The 12,556-nt window shown below is 35.8% G+C and overlaps 1 protein-coding gene across 2 annotated transcripts; it reads right to left on the reverse strand.

Annotated features, from left to right (window-relative positions):
• Window positions 1-3,015: 3,015 nt before the first annotated feature.
• Window positions 3,016-8,956, reverse strand: LOC131940868 (uncharacterized). Of its 2 annotated transcripts, none has more exons than XM_059299766.1 (2): window positions 8,660-8,956; window positions 3,016-4,246 (listed from the first exon to the last, which is right to left on the reverse strand). In XM_059299766.1, exons 1-2 carry the CDS (start codon window positions 8,715-8,717, stop codon window positions 3,594-3,596), a joined length of 711 nt encoding a protein of 236 aa, XP_059155749.1. In that variant the 5' UTR covers window positions 8,718-8,956; the 3' UTR covers window positions 3,016-3,593. The 2 variants fall into 2 exon arrangements, with proteins under 2 accessions (XP_059155749.1, XP_059155750.1); XM_059299767.1 differs by lacking the exon at window positions 8,660-8,956 and adding an exon at window positions 7,246-7,350.
• Between the last annotated feature and the right edge of the window lie 3,600 nt (window positions 8,957-12,556).

The raw sequence follows: 12,556 nt of genomic DNA on the forward strand, positions 1-12,556 counted from the left end.
AGACCACAAACTGTTATACATAATTAGACTACAAATTGGTGTACATCATTAGACCACAAATTGTTGCAGCCTGTAGCGTTATTTATCATTATTGATCACCGGCCAATAATGTATCCAGTTTTAATCAATCATTAACAGTTACTCTTTCTATTATGAACACAAACTGTTATACATCATTAGACCACAAACTGTTATACATCATTAGACCACAAACCGGTATACATCATTAGAACACAAACTGTTATACATCATTAGACCACAAACTGGTATACATCATTAGACCACAAACTGTTATACATCATTAGACCACAAACTGTTATACATAATTAGACCACAAATTGGTGTACATCATTAGACCACAAATTGGTGCAGCCTGTAGCATTATTGATCATTATTGATCACCGGCCAATAATTTATCCAGGTTTAATCAATCATTAACAGTTACTCTTTCTATTATGAGTTTTATCCCTTTCAATTGACGCTTCCTACCATCATACTCATTAGCATAACACGGTCGTACTACGTACACTTATCAATTACTCAGAGCTAGCCATAACAATTCACTAAACGACAGCCGGCGACAGCCTCTAGTCAAACCATGAGTCACTAGCAATGTTGCCGATAGTTTGTAACTTCAGGCATAAGAGGAAAATCTACCGTTTATGTTGTAGCTTCTACATTTAATAGTGTAAATTAATAAAACCAGAAGTTGTATAATGTGTACAATAGATGTATAGTTGATTTGAAACGTTCCCCTACGTAGGTCACAGTTATACATTTATAAATTATATTTAGTACTTGCGAAAAAATAATATTTTCTCTTATACGTAGTACAGAGAAAGTATTGTAATAGTGCAAAAAAATCGAAATTCTTGCAAATCTCGACGTTTTACACCTCGCCGAGTCGGAAAAACAGTTTTGCAATCTTGTCCGTAACTTGAGAACCGTTACAGCCAGGTTGAGGAAATTTCCTATATAAGTATTATATCACATTTGTAGTTCTCTATCAACTTTTCACCGATTTCCGTTAAACCGGAAGTTTAGCTTATTCTGCGTTCAACTTTTCATAAGCCTATAGCTTGAGTACTGTTTCAACTACGTTTATGAAATTTCACATGTAAGCAAAATATCTAATTGTCTGCCTTCTGTCAAACTTTGAGTTATTTCCGTTGAACGAAAGTACTAATTTACGTTATTTCCGATTTCTCAAAAAACGCATGTAAATTTATAAAGTGTACTGTAAAGCCTTGTGCCCATAGATCTGTAAAGTATTTGTAATCCTGGCCGTGTTAATAAAGACGGTACGCGTTATATAGCCACAGGATCTCATGCACCGGTTTATTGATATTTTCTAATCTGCTGGTTAGACGGGGTGCTATTTAATTTTTAAGATCAAGTAAACAGAATAGTGTGTCACCAAATTTCCCCAAATGGATTTCCCAATAATGTTTTATGAATTCTAAACAATAATTTATTATTTGCATAGTATAAATCAACACTTTCACTGTCGTGGTTTTAGTTTTAAAATGTCACGTCCTCTGTGACATCAAAATGACGTGACACTTTTTAAATAATTTGTTGTAACTCTATTGTTTATAATCTGCTTTAAATATATTATAAACTATGTGATTGTGTGGTGGATAGTAATTACTAACTCGAAAGTTTCAAGTTGCTATCACGGTCTCTGTGAGTACTCTCAGCTCAAATAATTAACGGACCAAACTATACTTTTATCAGCCCAGGTCTCTTTTACAGTTCAAACATATTTCATCTGCACCATTGATGGCAAGGAATAAACGGTTAACTTAAATAGTTCTCTAGCCCAAGGGATAACACAAGACATAAATATGTAAACATACAAAACTCGTAGGTATTGTGTCCTTCCAAATTTGATTTGATCTAATAGTTGTGTTCTTTCATTAATAAATCTTAAATACCCCTTTAAAACAACAACGAAATACACCAGTTTACAAGCATTTACATGAGATATTTCAACACATAATAGAAAATCAAAACTGTATTGTAAGCTTTTATTATAATATAAGGAATTTTATATGTTGAACAGCACCTTACAAATTAAGCGGACCCAATAATGTATTCAAAGCATTTAAAGCGTAATTCCTAAAGAATGCCCCAACATTTACCGTTAGTTATTAAAGAAAAAAAAATGACACGATACTATACTCTTCCTGAACAAAAGCCCACATACGTGTTTTAGAAATTCCATGGCTTAGTTTCGTTTTCAACGACCTTACATTTTTCATTTGTTAGTACGCTTAGCATTGTGTTAATGATAAGTTTGCTTTGGAACAAGTGATACACTGAATTAGCCAATCATTGTTTTGTGCATACCAGTTGTAGACGTGTATACTTAAAGTATATATTTAAAACTTTTGAATTTATTGATCAGTAATTTCGAGAAAAAAGTTATTCGTCTGTAATTTCAAAATATGTTGTTTTTTTCTTAATATATCAACGTCTAAAAGTTCCCCCCACACTTTATAAGTTTATAAGAATTATCTCCACTCTTCACTTAAAACACTGACTAAACTCCATGTATAGTGCACTGATACTAGTGTAAACTCCATATTAAGTGCAATGATACCAGTGTAAACTCCATGTATAGTGCACTGATACTAGTGTAAATTCCATATTAAGTGCAATGATACCAGTGTAAACTCCATGTAAAGTGCACTGATACTAGTGTAAACTCCATATTGAGTGCAATGATACTAGTGTAAACTCCATGTAGAGTGCAAAGATACTAATGTAAACTCCATCTAGAGTGCAATAATACTCGTGTAAACTCCATATTGAATGCAATGATACCAGTGTAAACTCCATGTATAGGGCACTGATACTAGTGTAAACTCCATGTAGAGTGCAATGATATTAGTGTAAAATATACCTAGAGTGCATTGATACTAGTGTAAACTCCATATTGAGTGCAATGTTACTAGTGTAAACTCCATGTATAGTGCACTGATACTAGTGTAAAATACACCTAGAGTGCTATGATACCAGAGTAAACTCCATGTAGAGTGCAATGATACTAGTAGGCTCTACCTTAGATTTTGTACGCTAGTAAATTCTGTGTGTGCGTTTGTGGTATATATATTCTTTAATTTTAAAGTACACGCTTTATTTCGTAAGTTGTAGCTATGTATTGTAAAGTGATTGAAAATATCTATTAAAAGAACATACGTTTTGTAATTAATTAGGATATAACTTAAAAGGACAGATTTGGAAAAATGTACGGTCCTTTATGTTTAAAAAAGCTTAAATAAAGAAAAAATTAAAACATCTCACTTCAATCTCAAAAGCTCCAGTGTGGATAACGAATTTTACAACACGATTTTTTAACTCATTATTAACTTACGTTATACACAATAAAACATATATATATATAAAGTAATGTACAGTTACTGAATGTAAATTTATGTTAGAGAAATGATGAAGACAGGTATCCCTTCTAAAACAGCAAGAATATTAGTCATAAAATATAATTAATACAAGGCAAAAAAAATATGCTATCAAAACTAAACTACTTGCTTCAAAAATGATAAAGTGGGATGTGTAAATATACATCTATTCTAAAAAAACAATATTGTTAGGATTATAATGAGCAAGAGCAGAAGACTTGGCACCATCTGTGACCCTGAGTCTAAAAATACATTCGGGTTATTAGGGTCACAGTGATACGAGTCAAACTGTGGTTGGGAACACAAAGCTGGCCACAATGGACCCTTGATAGTTTCCTCCATAACCTGATAGGTGGCACAGCCGCACAGCCCTAGTGTTGGTCTCATGCACGAGTACGTTGCTTCATATTTCTTGCACATTATTTTTCCATAGTCCGACCCAGAAGATTTAGCTATCTCTTCTACCTTAGGCTGTACGCATGACGAGATTTTCGATGATTGGCTGTTGGTGCATGTTTGATTAAACAGGGTAAAATTCCTGCAAGTGATGGTAACCAATTCTTTTGTCTTGTTTGGAGAAGGGAGGTAACCGGCTAAATTAGGTATAGAAGCATTAGTACAATCTATTGCGTACTGTAGAAAACAGCTGAGTGCTTTAGCAGCGTCGTCGGGTTGTCGACACAGTTGTTCGTTGACGTAAGACAATGACGTGGCAGAATCAACCTCCATGTTCGCCGGGAAGGTTAGGCGGTTGTCTGTGAAACATCGAGCAACTTGTTCCTGTGGGTTAGTGCAGTTGGCGCAGTCACAAACATGTATGAAACCTGTTGAAGTAACAGCAATTGATTTGAAGTGTACATTAAATATCGCTTCTCTGTTTAGTTATAGTCAGTAATGAAAAATTAGTAAAATTAATGCAATGCCCTACTTTCAGCTGTAAATTTTAGTAATATATTAAAACACGTCGTCACCAATTTAACTCGTTACTATAAAGTGATTGTCCTTTATTTTACAGAGAGAGCAATAAGGCCTATTCATCGTATAAAAAGATTGGCGTGGTATAACTAGTAGATGATTAAGTATATATATATATATATATATGTATATATATATGTATATATATATATATATATATATATATATATATATATATATATATATATATATATATATTATACTAGCGTAGCCGTGCGTTGCCGCGGGAATAGAAGAAAGTCCGACGAAATATATAAAAAGCGTTACCAATCATAATTTCTTAGACTCGTGACCTTGTTTTCTAAAAGTGAATATATATATATATATATATATATATATATATATATATATATATATATATATATATATATATATATATATATATATATAATACTAGCGCACCCGTCCCCGCGCGTTGCCGCGGGAATAGAAGAAAGTCCGACGAAATATATAAGAAGAGTTACTGTGATGACGCAAGGTTGCGTCGGAGAGCTCAGGTAGATAGCAGAAACAGGCTATAGCGAGTTGGTCAGAGAGAGACCAATAAAAATACAGGAACTGACCGGTCACGTGGGACGGTCAGCTGACCGCTGAGGCGTGGGGCAGTAGAGAGATAGGCCAGCAGTTGATAGGTAGCTAGCGAAGAGTGCAGAAGGTGTTAGGTTGTAGAATGGAGCAGACGTAGTTATGTAGAGAACAGAAAATTAGTGTTAGGATTGGTCATGGGAGTGCGTAGTTAGTAGTATAGTGAACAGTTAGTAGTAGTAGTAAACAGTAGAGAGTATAGAATAGGCTAGTTAGGTAGAAACTTGATTATATACATTTGAATAAAGAACTTTGTATTTGGAACTTGAAAGGTGTGTTAATTGGATTTGTGACGCCCTCTTAAAAATCCCCACCCTCACAACTGGTGCAACAAGAAGAACTTCTAACCAAGATTATTTCGTACCATCACAGTTACCAATCATATATTCTTAGACTCGTGACCTTGTTTTTTAAAGTGATTATCTAAATGTAAACAATGTACATTAATCACTCACCGAAATAATGAGGTAGATTACGTCAGGGACGTAGAAGGGCGCTCTCAGGAGCTCCCCCCCCCCCCGATTACACTACCGCATAGGCGCCGCGTACGGCCCCTGGCTCCTTAAAACTAACAGACGCCATCGTCCCAAATAGCATGCAGATTGCGTCATTCACTAAAGTGACACAAATGAACAGGATTTTTTCTTTGACACGTAAAAAAATATTTGACGTGTTTTAAACATCAGTGTGACTGATGCAATATGTCAGCGTTACTAATGGTCTATTATTAGATGCTCGATATCGATTTCTGATTGAATTGTCTAAAATCAGATGCTGATTGCATCATTCGCAAAGTGACGAAACTGTTTGGATTTTTTTTTTACGAAAAAAAAAGAAACATCCGAGTTAATAATCTAACCTTGGTTAATTTTTCTGATTATTAAAATAAAACGTATTACATGGCCCTTAGGCGGCCTATGTGAGCCTCTGGGGGCCGAAACTGAAATTTTTGTTTGCAGCGAAATCGCACCTTACCAGGGCGCCGGCGGACACGCCTGATTTAATATAGTGAACGTTTTTAACGCCCCATCCTATCCTTTTGTCTATCACACTGTTTAGACCAAACGTAGTCGTCATATCGTTCACGAGAAAGACCAGAGCGCCAAATCGCGTCCAGCCGGAGGGCTGCCCATTCAAAATTAAATCCCCCCTCCCTCTCCCACCACCACACACCCACCCCGCCATTCCCCCACCTCCCCCATTCTCCTTCCCCCCCTTCACAGAAGCCTTCTCGGGAGTATTCATCAACTCCCTTAAGTTTTATGGCACCCGGATAAACAGTGTCGAACCGCAATCGTCTTTTATTTTCATATACCTTATATAGCGAGAAATAAAATCGCGCCCTGCCGTGGCGCCACCCCTGCAAATTTGAAAATGTTTTTCGCGCAGATATCTCTCCCCAGGATAATTCTCAATATCTTCACTAAGTTTCATGGCGATCGTGTGAACGGTGTCACTGCAATTCACTTTCTTTCATTATTTTTATATACCGTACATAGAGAAAAATCGCACCCTCCCGTGGCGCCGCCCTTGCAAAAATAAAAATGACTTTTTTTTTACAACCCTTCCCCAGAGTGTTCGATTCAACTCCCCCAAATTCTCATGGGCGCTATCGGATGAACGGTGTCAAACCAAAATCGACTATTATTTTTAGATACCGTATATAGAGAAAAATCGCACCCTCCTGTGGCGCCGCCCTTGCAAAATTAAAAATGATTTTTTACAGAACCCTTCCCTGGAGCTTTATATTGAACTCGCCGAAGTTTCATGCCTATCGGATGAACGGTGTCAAGTCAAAATCGATTTGTATTTGTATATACCGTATATTGAGAAAAAACAAATCGCGCCCTGCCGGGGGGCCACCCCTTCGAATTTGAATTTTTTATTTCGCAGAAACCTCCCAGGAATATTCTCAACAACTACGCAAAGTTTCACAACGACGTGATGAGAGGTGTAGTTATGCATAAAAGACAGACAGGCACACATACAGACATACATTGCTTTTTATATATATAGATAAATAAATAAATAAATAAATATATATATATATACATATATATATATATATATATATATATACATTTCTTTTAAAATAACTTCATCCTGATTAACTATTACTCTTTATTAAAGATTAATTTTTTGTTACAATTGATTAAAACATGAAGTATTTACTATCTATAGCGGCCATAAATGCAACATTGACAATTTTCTTTTTCCTGTAACATTGTGTGTAGAAAACTACTTAAACATTGAATCAACTCACCAGCAAGTAGAATAAATATAACAGCTAGAGACACCACAGACACACAACCAGAAGCCATTTTGTTATACTTTTGTTAGGTTGGCTGTTGCAGCAAAACTAGTTGACTCATACAACAGATGTAGCTTTAACTACCTGACGCACACAACATGACCAATCTGCATGATCTCCGTAACAAATATAAAAGCCTGCCACTCAGAGTTCTTCGTCATACAAGCTGAGTTATTGATCCAGTTCTCAAATTAAAATAACGAATGTATATTAGTTTTCTGTTTTTAACATATAAAAGGCAGATCGTATAATTTATTTTCACTACATTAGTGCCGGGTGTTTGTTAATTGTTTATTTCCCAAACTCTAAACGTTATAAGACCAGGTAAAATATATACAAAACATAATGCAATTGGTTTTATTAAGAGGTATGCGCATGATTTGGCCCAGTCTATGTCTTCAGCCACACGATGTTATCAATACAAATCAATAATTTGTGCTAGACAGGCGTATCGGAGGCTGAGCGCGTAGTCATGGTGTTATTGTCTTAGCTTTTCTAATTAAAAATGTCGAGTATTTGAACAGTTCAGTACACTGTATCGAGTCGGTTGGCGCAGGTTGCACTTAGTGTGATGGAATTTCTGCGTTTGTAAATATAAACCATCAAAATATCTAACTAATTAAAAAAAACTAGAAATTAGAAAATTTAGATGATAAAGGACAGGACATAATTTTGTATTTGAATATTAATTTTTATAATGTATATGTTTTTTTGCACCTGCGACTTTGAAAGAATAAAAATTCAAATGATTGGCGTGGTCGAGTCGGTAAAGCTCATGGATGTTTAACCGAAAAGTTACGAGTTCGAACCCTTTGGCAGAGTTCTAGGAGAGACAACGCCAAAATTAAACGACTACTGCCTTGTGGTTTGTTTTTGGTTGAACAAAAGGAAGCAAATCCTAAACGAAAAGCAGGCTGTCATTGGAGTCAATGGCCTCAATGGCGCATAACATGTTGACACATATACTTAATTTTGCTGGAGGGGATTTATCTCAACACTAAAAGTAAGTACTTGCTGGCCCCTTACAGAAATCTAAATCTAGTCCATTACACCAAAGTGAGGCAGATTTTTATGTTGTTCATCAAAACGTTGTCAATCATGTTTTTAAAGGTGTGCTTTGTTTTCCAGAAATGTATTTAAATGTGAAACATTTCAGCACTTCATTGTTTTTTAAATAATAGCTGTTGGGACGCAAGTTTGTCCTCATTGGGAATCATAAATAAGATATTTTACTTTAAATGCGATATATTTCTCTAATTGATCAACAACATACAAAAATAACCTTCTTCTTCATAAGCCACACACACCACACTAAAAATTCAGCATCTGCGAAAAAAAATTTATACAAGTCAAAAAAATTATTTACCAGTCAGTAGAAATAAAGTTGATAAAAGAAAAGCTTGAGATACACCAGCAATCTCCATGTTTTTCTCAGCCTTCCCGCTTGGTAACGTTGCAGCTCGACTGAACGACCTACAGAGTATTTGAATCAGTTGCCTGACCTCTAAAATATTAAGAGCCTGGCACTCCTGCTGCTTAGTGGCACGAGACGGCGAACTGCATCATGGTCGGAAGTAACGTGTTTCAAAAATATTACTTTTTTCATTTGCGTTATTGTTAATATTGTTAGTATTTATTTTAAATTAAAATATTGAATAGGCTTTTTAAAAATGTTACAGACCATTGCAGATTTTCAACGTGAAAGTATTTTTTTTCAAAAAACAATTACCCCTCACTAAAGTATCTAGTTCAAGGCTCCTGCGCAGACTTTTGCGCAGCTCAATTCTGCTGCGCCACGGACGCACCTAACACATTCACAATAGCATCCTTACAATTTTAACTGCTTGAGTTATTATTAAATATCTCAAGGTACCCTGTTATGTCGTCTTACGTTTAAAAGGTGCAGTGAACTATGCATGGCCGACACATTCGAGACCCAAAGACCTCAAGCTACATTACTTGGCAGCATCAAAACGTAATATTTGAGTCTTGCTATCTGGTGCATGTAATTCGGCTTTCATATCTATTAAGTATGAACATGGAAGGGTTAGTGTGTGTATGGGTGTGAAAGAGAGGGATAGAGAGAGAGAGAGAGATGTGAATGTTTGAAGTGTGTTAAATATCAACCTATTAATAGGCTTTATATAATCCACACTTTTTAAGCACGTTCTCCCTCTTCGTTTCAAATTATTTATACTAATTCTCTTTTAATTAGCTCGACTAGATTGCGCCTATTAACACAAGTAGCTAATGTATAGGTTGTTTTATAGGTTGCTTGCTATATTTTTCAGTGTCACGTAAAATGGTAGTTCAACGTGTTTACTTCTGACTGACATTGTAATGTGATAACAATTACTAATTTTGAACTGTGTTTGAGTGGCTGGGGTGTTTGTATATTTGCTCTTGTTGTTGTTGGTGTTGTTAATGGCGCTGGTGCTGGTTGCTATGATGCATGTTCTGCTAGTATAGATTGGTGCGAGTGAATTTTGGTGAGGACGATTGTTAAACGAATTTAGATATGACGCGGATAAAAAGAGAGTAACGTATAAGGAAGTAAGAACGTTGTTGCTATGCAATGTAAGCTAGTCAGTTAGGGGCTAGGTGTCGGATCATGGAGTTCGGGTAATACTGTTGATGTGTGAGGAAATATGTGTCTTGTCAAACACTATTTGACACCTCTCCATCGTACTTTTTTCTAGGCGATTCATCCAAGCTGGGCCCACAACTTCCCGGTCGCCTCTTCTCAATTGAAAGCATACGTTTTCAAAGTTTGTTTTGGCATACCTACTTTTCTTAAGGATTCCAATGTAATGCATGTCAGTTGATGCTGCTAGTTAACATTCAAACAGAGTATCTTCCAGGCATCTGGGGCAGAGCCCTCCCCCCCCCCCCCCCCGAAGAAAGTCTACCGCCCCCCCCCCCCCCGAACGAGATAGAATTTATATAGTAAACATACACTTTTATTAGTGTCCCCCCCCCCCCCCAAATGTTGACCGCCCCCCCCCCCGAAAATCTCAAGTGACCCCCGGAGAAAAAAGTCTGGAAGAAACACTGCATTCAAATCATCTCAATTACTAAAACTACACCTACACGTATGTATTTTGCATAATTTTATAATTGTATTTATTATAATTAATTATAATTATATTTACTGATCACCAGCAGACTAGCTTTGTTTTTTACAAATTTTATTGGCAAAATTTAAAAATAAAAATTATTTAAACTATTTAAAACATTAAAAATGCGTAACTGACTGAAATTTCAGCCATTAAATAATAAAAAATTGACATAAAGGTAGCGTTTTGTGTTACACGGTTCAGTCGCGATGCAGTTAAAAAAGATAAATACTGAACTTACGATGTTTAAAAACGAATGACTCAGATAACATTGATTCTAACCCAGTAGCACTGTAATGGTTATAAGAAAAAAGCGAATGACATGTGGCATCATCTGTGACCCGGAGTCTCCACAGTCTAAAAATAGATTCGGGTTATCTGGGTCACACTGATAAGTGGAATTTGCGGTCGTGAACAGAGTCTGTTGATAGAGTCTGATTAAGTTCGACTTTGACATCCAGTTTATGTGGATGTCAGAGTCAATGGCAGTTGTAAGCAGCCGATACAGTATTAAACACGTATGATACCTGTTGATATAGCAATAATTCGGGTCTATTATTTTTATCTTTATTTTAGCCGAGTCCCTAAAAGTTATTTGTTCTGTTTTTTCTTTAATTAAACTAAAATACGTATGTGGTTTAAAAAAATGTAGTTTTCGTTATTCTAGTTCAAATTCATAAAAAAGTTGTCTGACTTAATAACACCAGGTATGTAAGCAAACTTTAGATACACGAGCTGTCATTGTATATCGTTTGCATTTTATGATTTTACTCTTCTCAAATTGATGATTCTAGCACATTAAAGTTTAAACAGGATCTGGAAAAAGTGTACCCTGCCGTTCGCGAATACTTGGCACTAAAATCGTTTCAGGTAACATAATTAGAACATGCTACATCTAACACTGTATAAAAAAGCTAAATGTAACATACATCAGGCTATATCTAACACTGTATGTGTAAGTTAAAGCAGTGGCGTAGCGAGGTCGGGTGTCACCCGGTGCGGCACTTAATGGTGTCACCCCCCCGGAGGCATAGAGACCCTTCCCAGGGACAAACTTTCAAACTTTCGATTTGCACCCCCCCCCCCTCGAGTTTTCGATTTGCACCCCCCCCCCCTCGAGTTTTCGATTTGCACCCCCCCCCCCTCAAACTTTCGATTTGCACCCCCCCCCTCGAGGTTTTTTCTATATATTTTGCTATTTTTTGCCTTGGTGTCACCCCCCTAAATGGTGTCACCCGGTGCGGTCCGCACCCCCCGCCCCCCCTCGCTACGCCCCTGAGTTAAAGGTAACATAATTAGAACAAGCTATATCTAGCACTGTATGAATTCGCCAAATGTAATATAACAAAACCAATAATTGAAAAAAATATTGGTACAATAGCAGGTAACATTGTTGGAAACCTTGAGAGATAAAAATATAGTACGATCAGTACCAGAAAACATATATTGCTGTTAAAACAACAACAATAGTGGCACAAAAAAATCAGGTAAGCTGTTTTAGGTAAAACATACAACAGTAAATTATTTCCTTTTGGAACATTAAACAATGTAAATTCAGATTTGATAAAAGTCTATTGGTATTCGGGCAATTATTGTAAATCACGAAAAAGACTTACATTTTGTTCGAATCATGTGATCTGTATAATTATAGTTTTATTTTATATCACGCTATAATTTTATATTTAAATAATAATTGCAAATTACATTCTTTTATTAGGATCAAATAATGTTATTTGGAAGAAGCCGTGTATAATGTAGCTGCATAATATTCTCTTATTTTCGTGTGAAATATTTGCACGACACATCAGCGTTTAACATGCAATTTTTTAGTAGCGAATAGTGATGGTAATTGGAAGAAGTCGGGTAAAATGTAGCTAAAAATGCAACGGCAATATGATGTTTATAGCCCTTAAAAACACAATTCATTGACCAAGATTGTTGCCTTGGATTGATTCACGAATAGAATGTTTGGTGCTATATCAGAATCTGTTTAATTTAATCCTCGTTTCGATAATGTAAAATTGTTGTAAAATTAAAACAACGCCATCTATTTTTTTTTTGCTGAAGGGAAGCAATTGCAAATTTTAACTAATAATCTATCTACATAAAATTATTGTCTCCCTTAAAACCTGGTTTAAATGGCAGTA

The sequence above is a fragment of the Physella acuta genome, unplaced genomic scaffold, assembly GCF_028476545.2.
Source record: "Physella acuta isolate Inbredline_101_S28 unplaced genomic scaffold, ASM2847654v3 ptg000335l, whole genome shotgun sequence".
Taxonomy (NCBI): Eukaryota; Metazoa; Mollusca; class Gastropoda; family Physidae; genus Physella; species Physella acuta.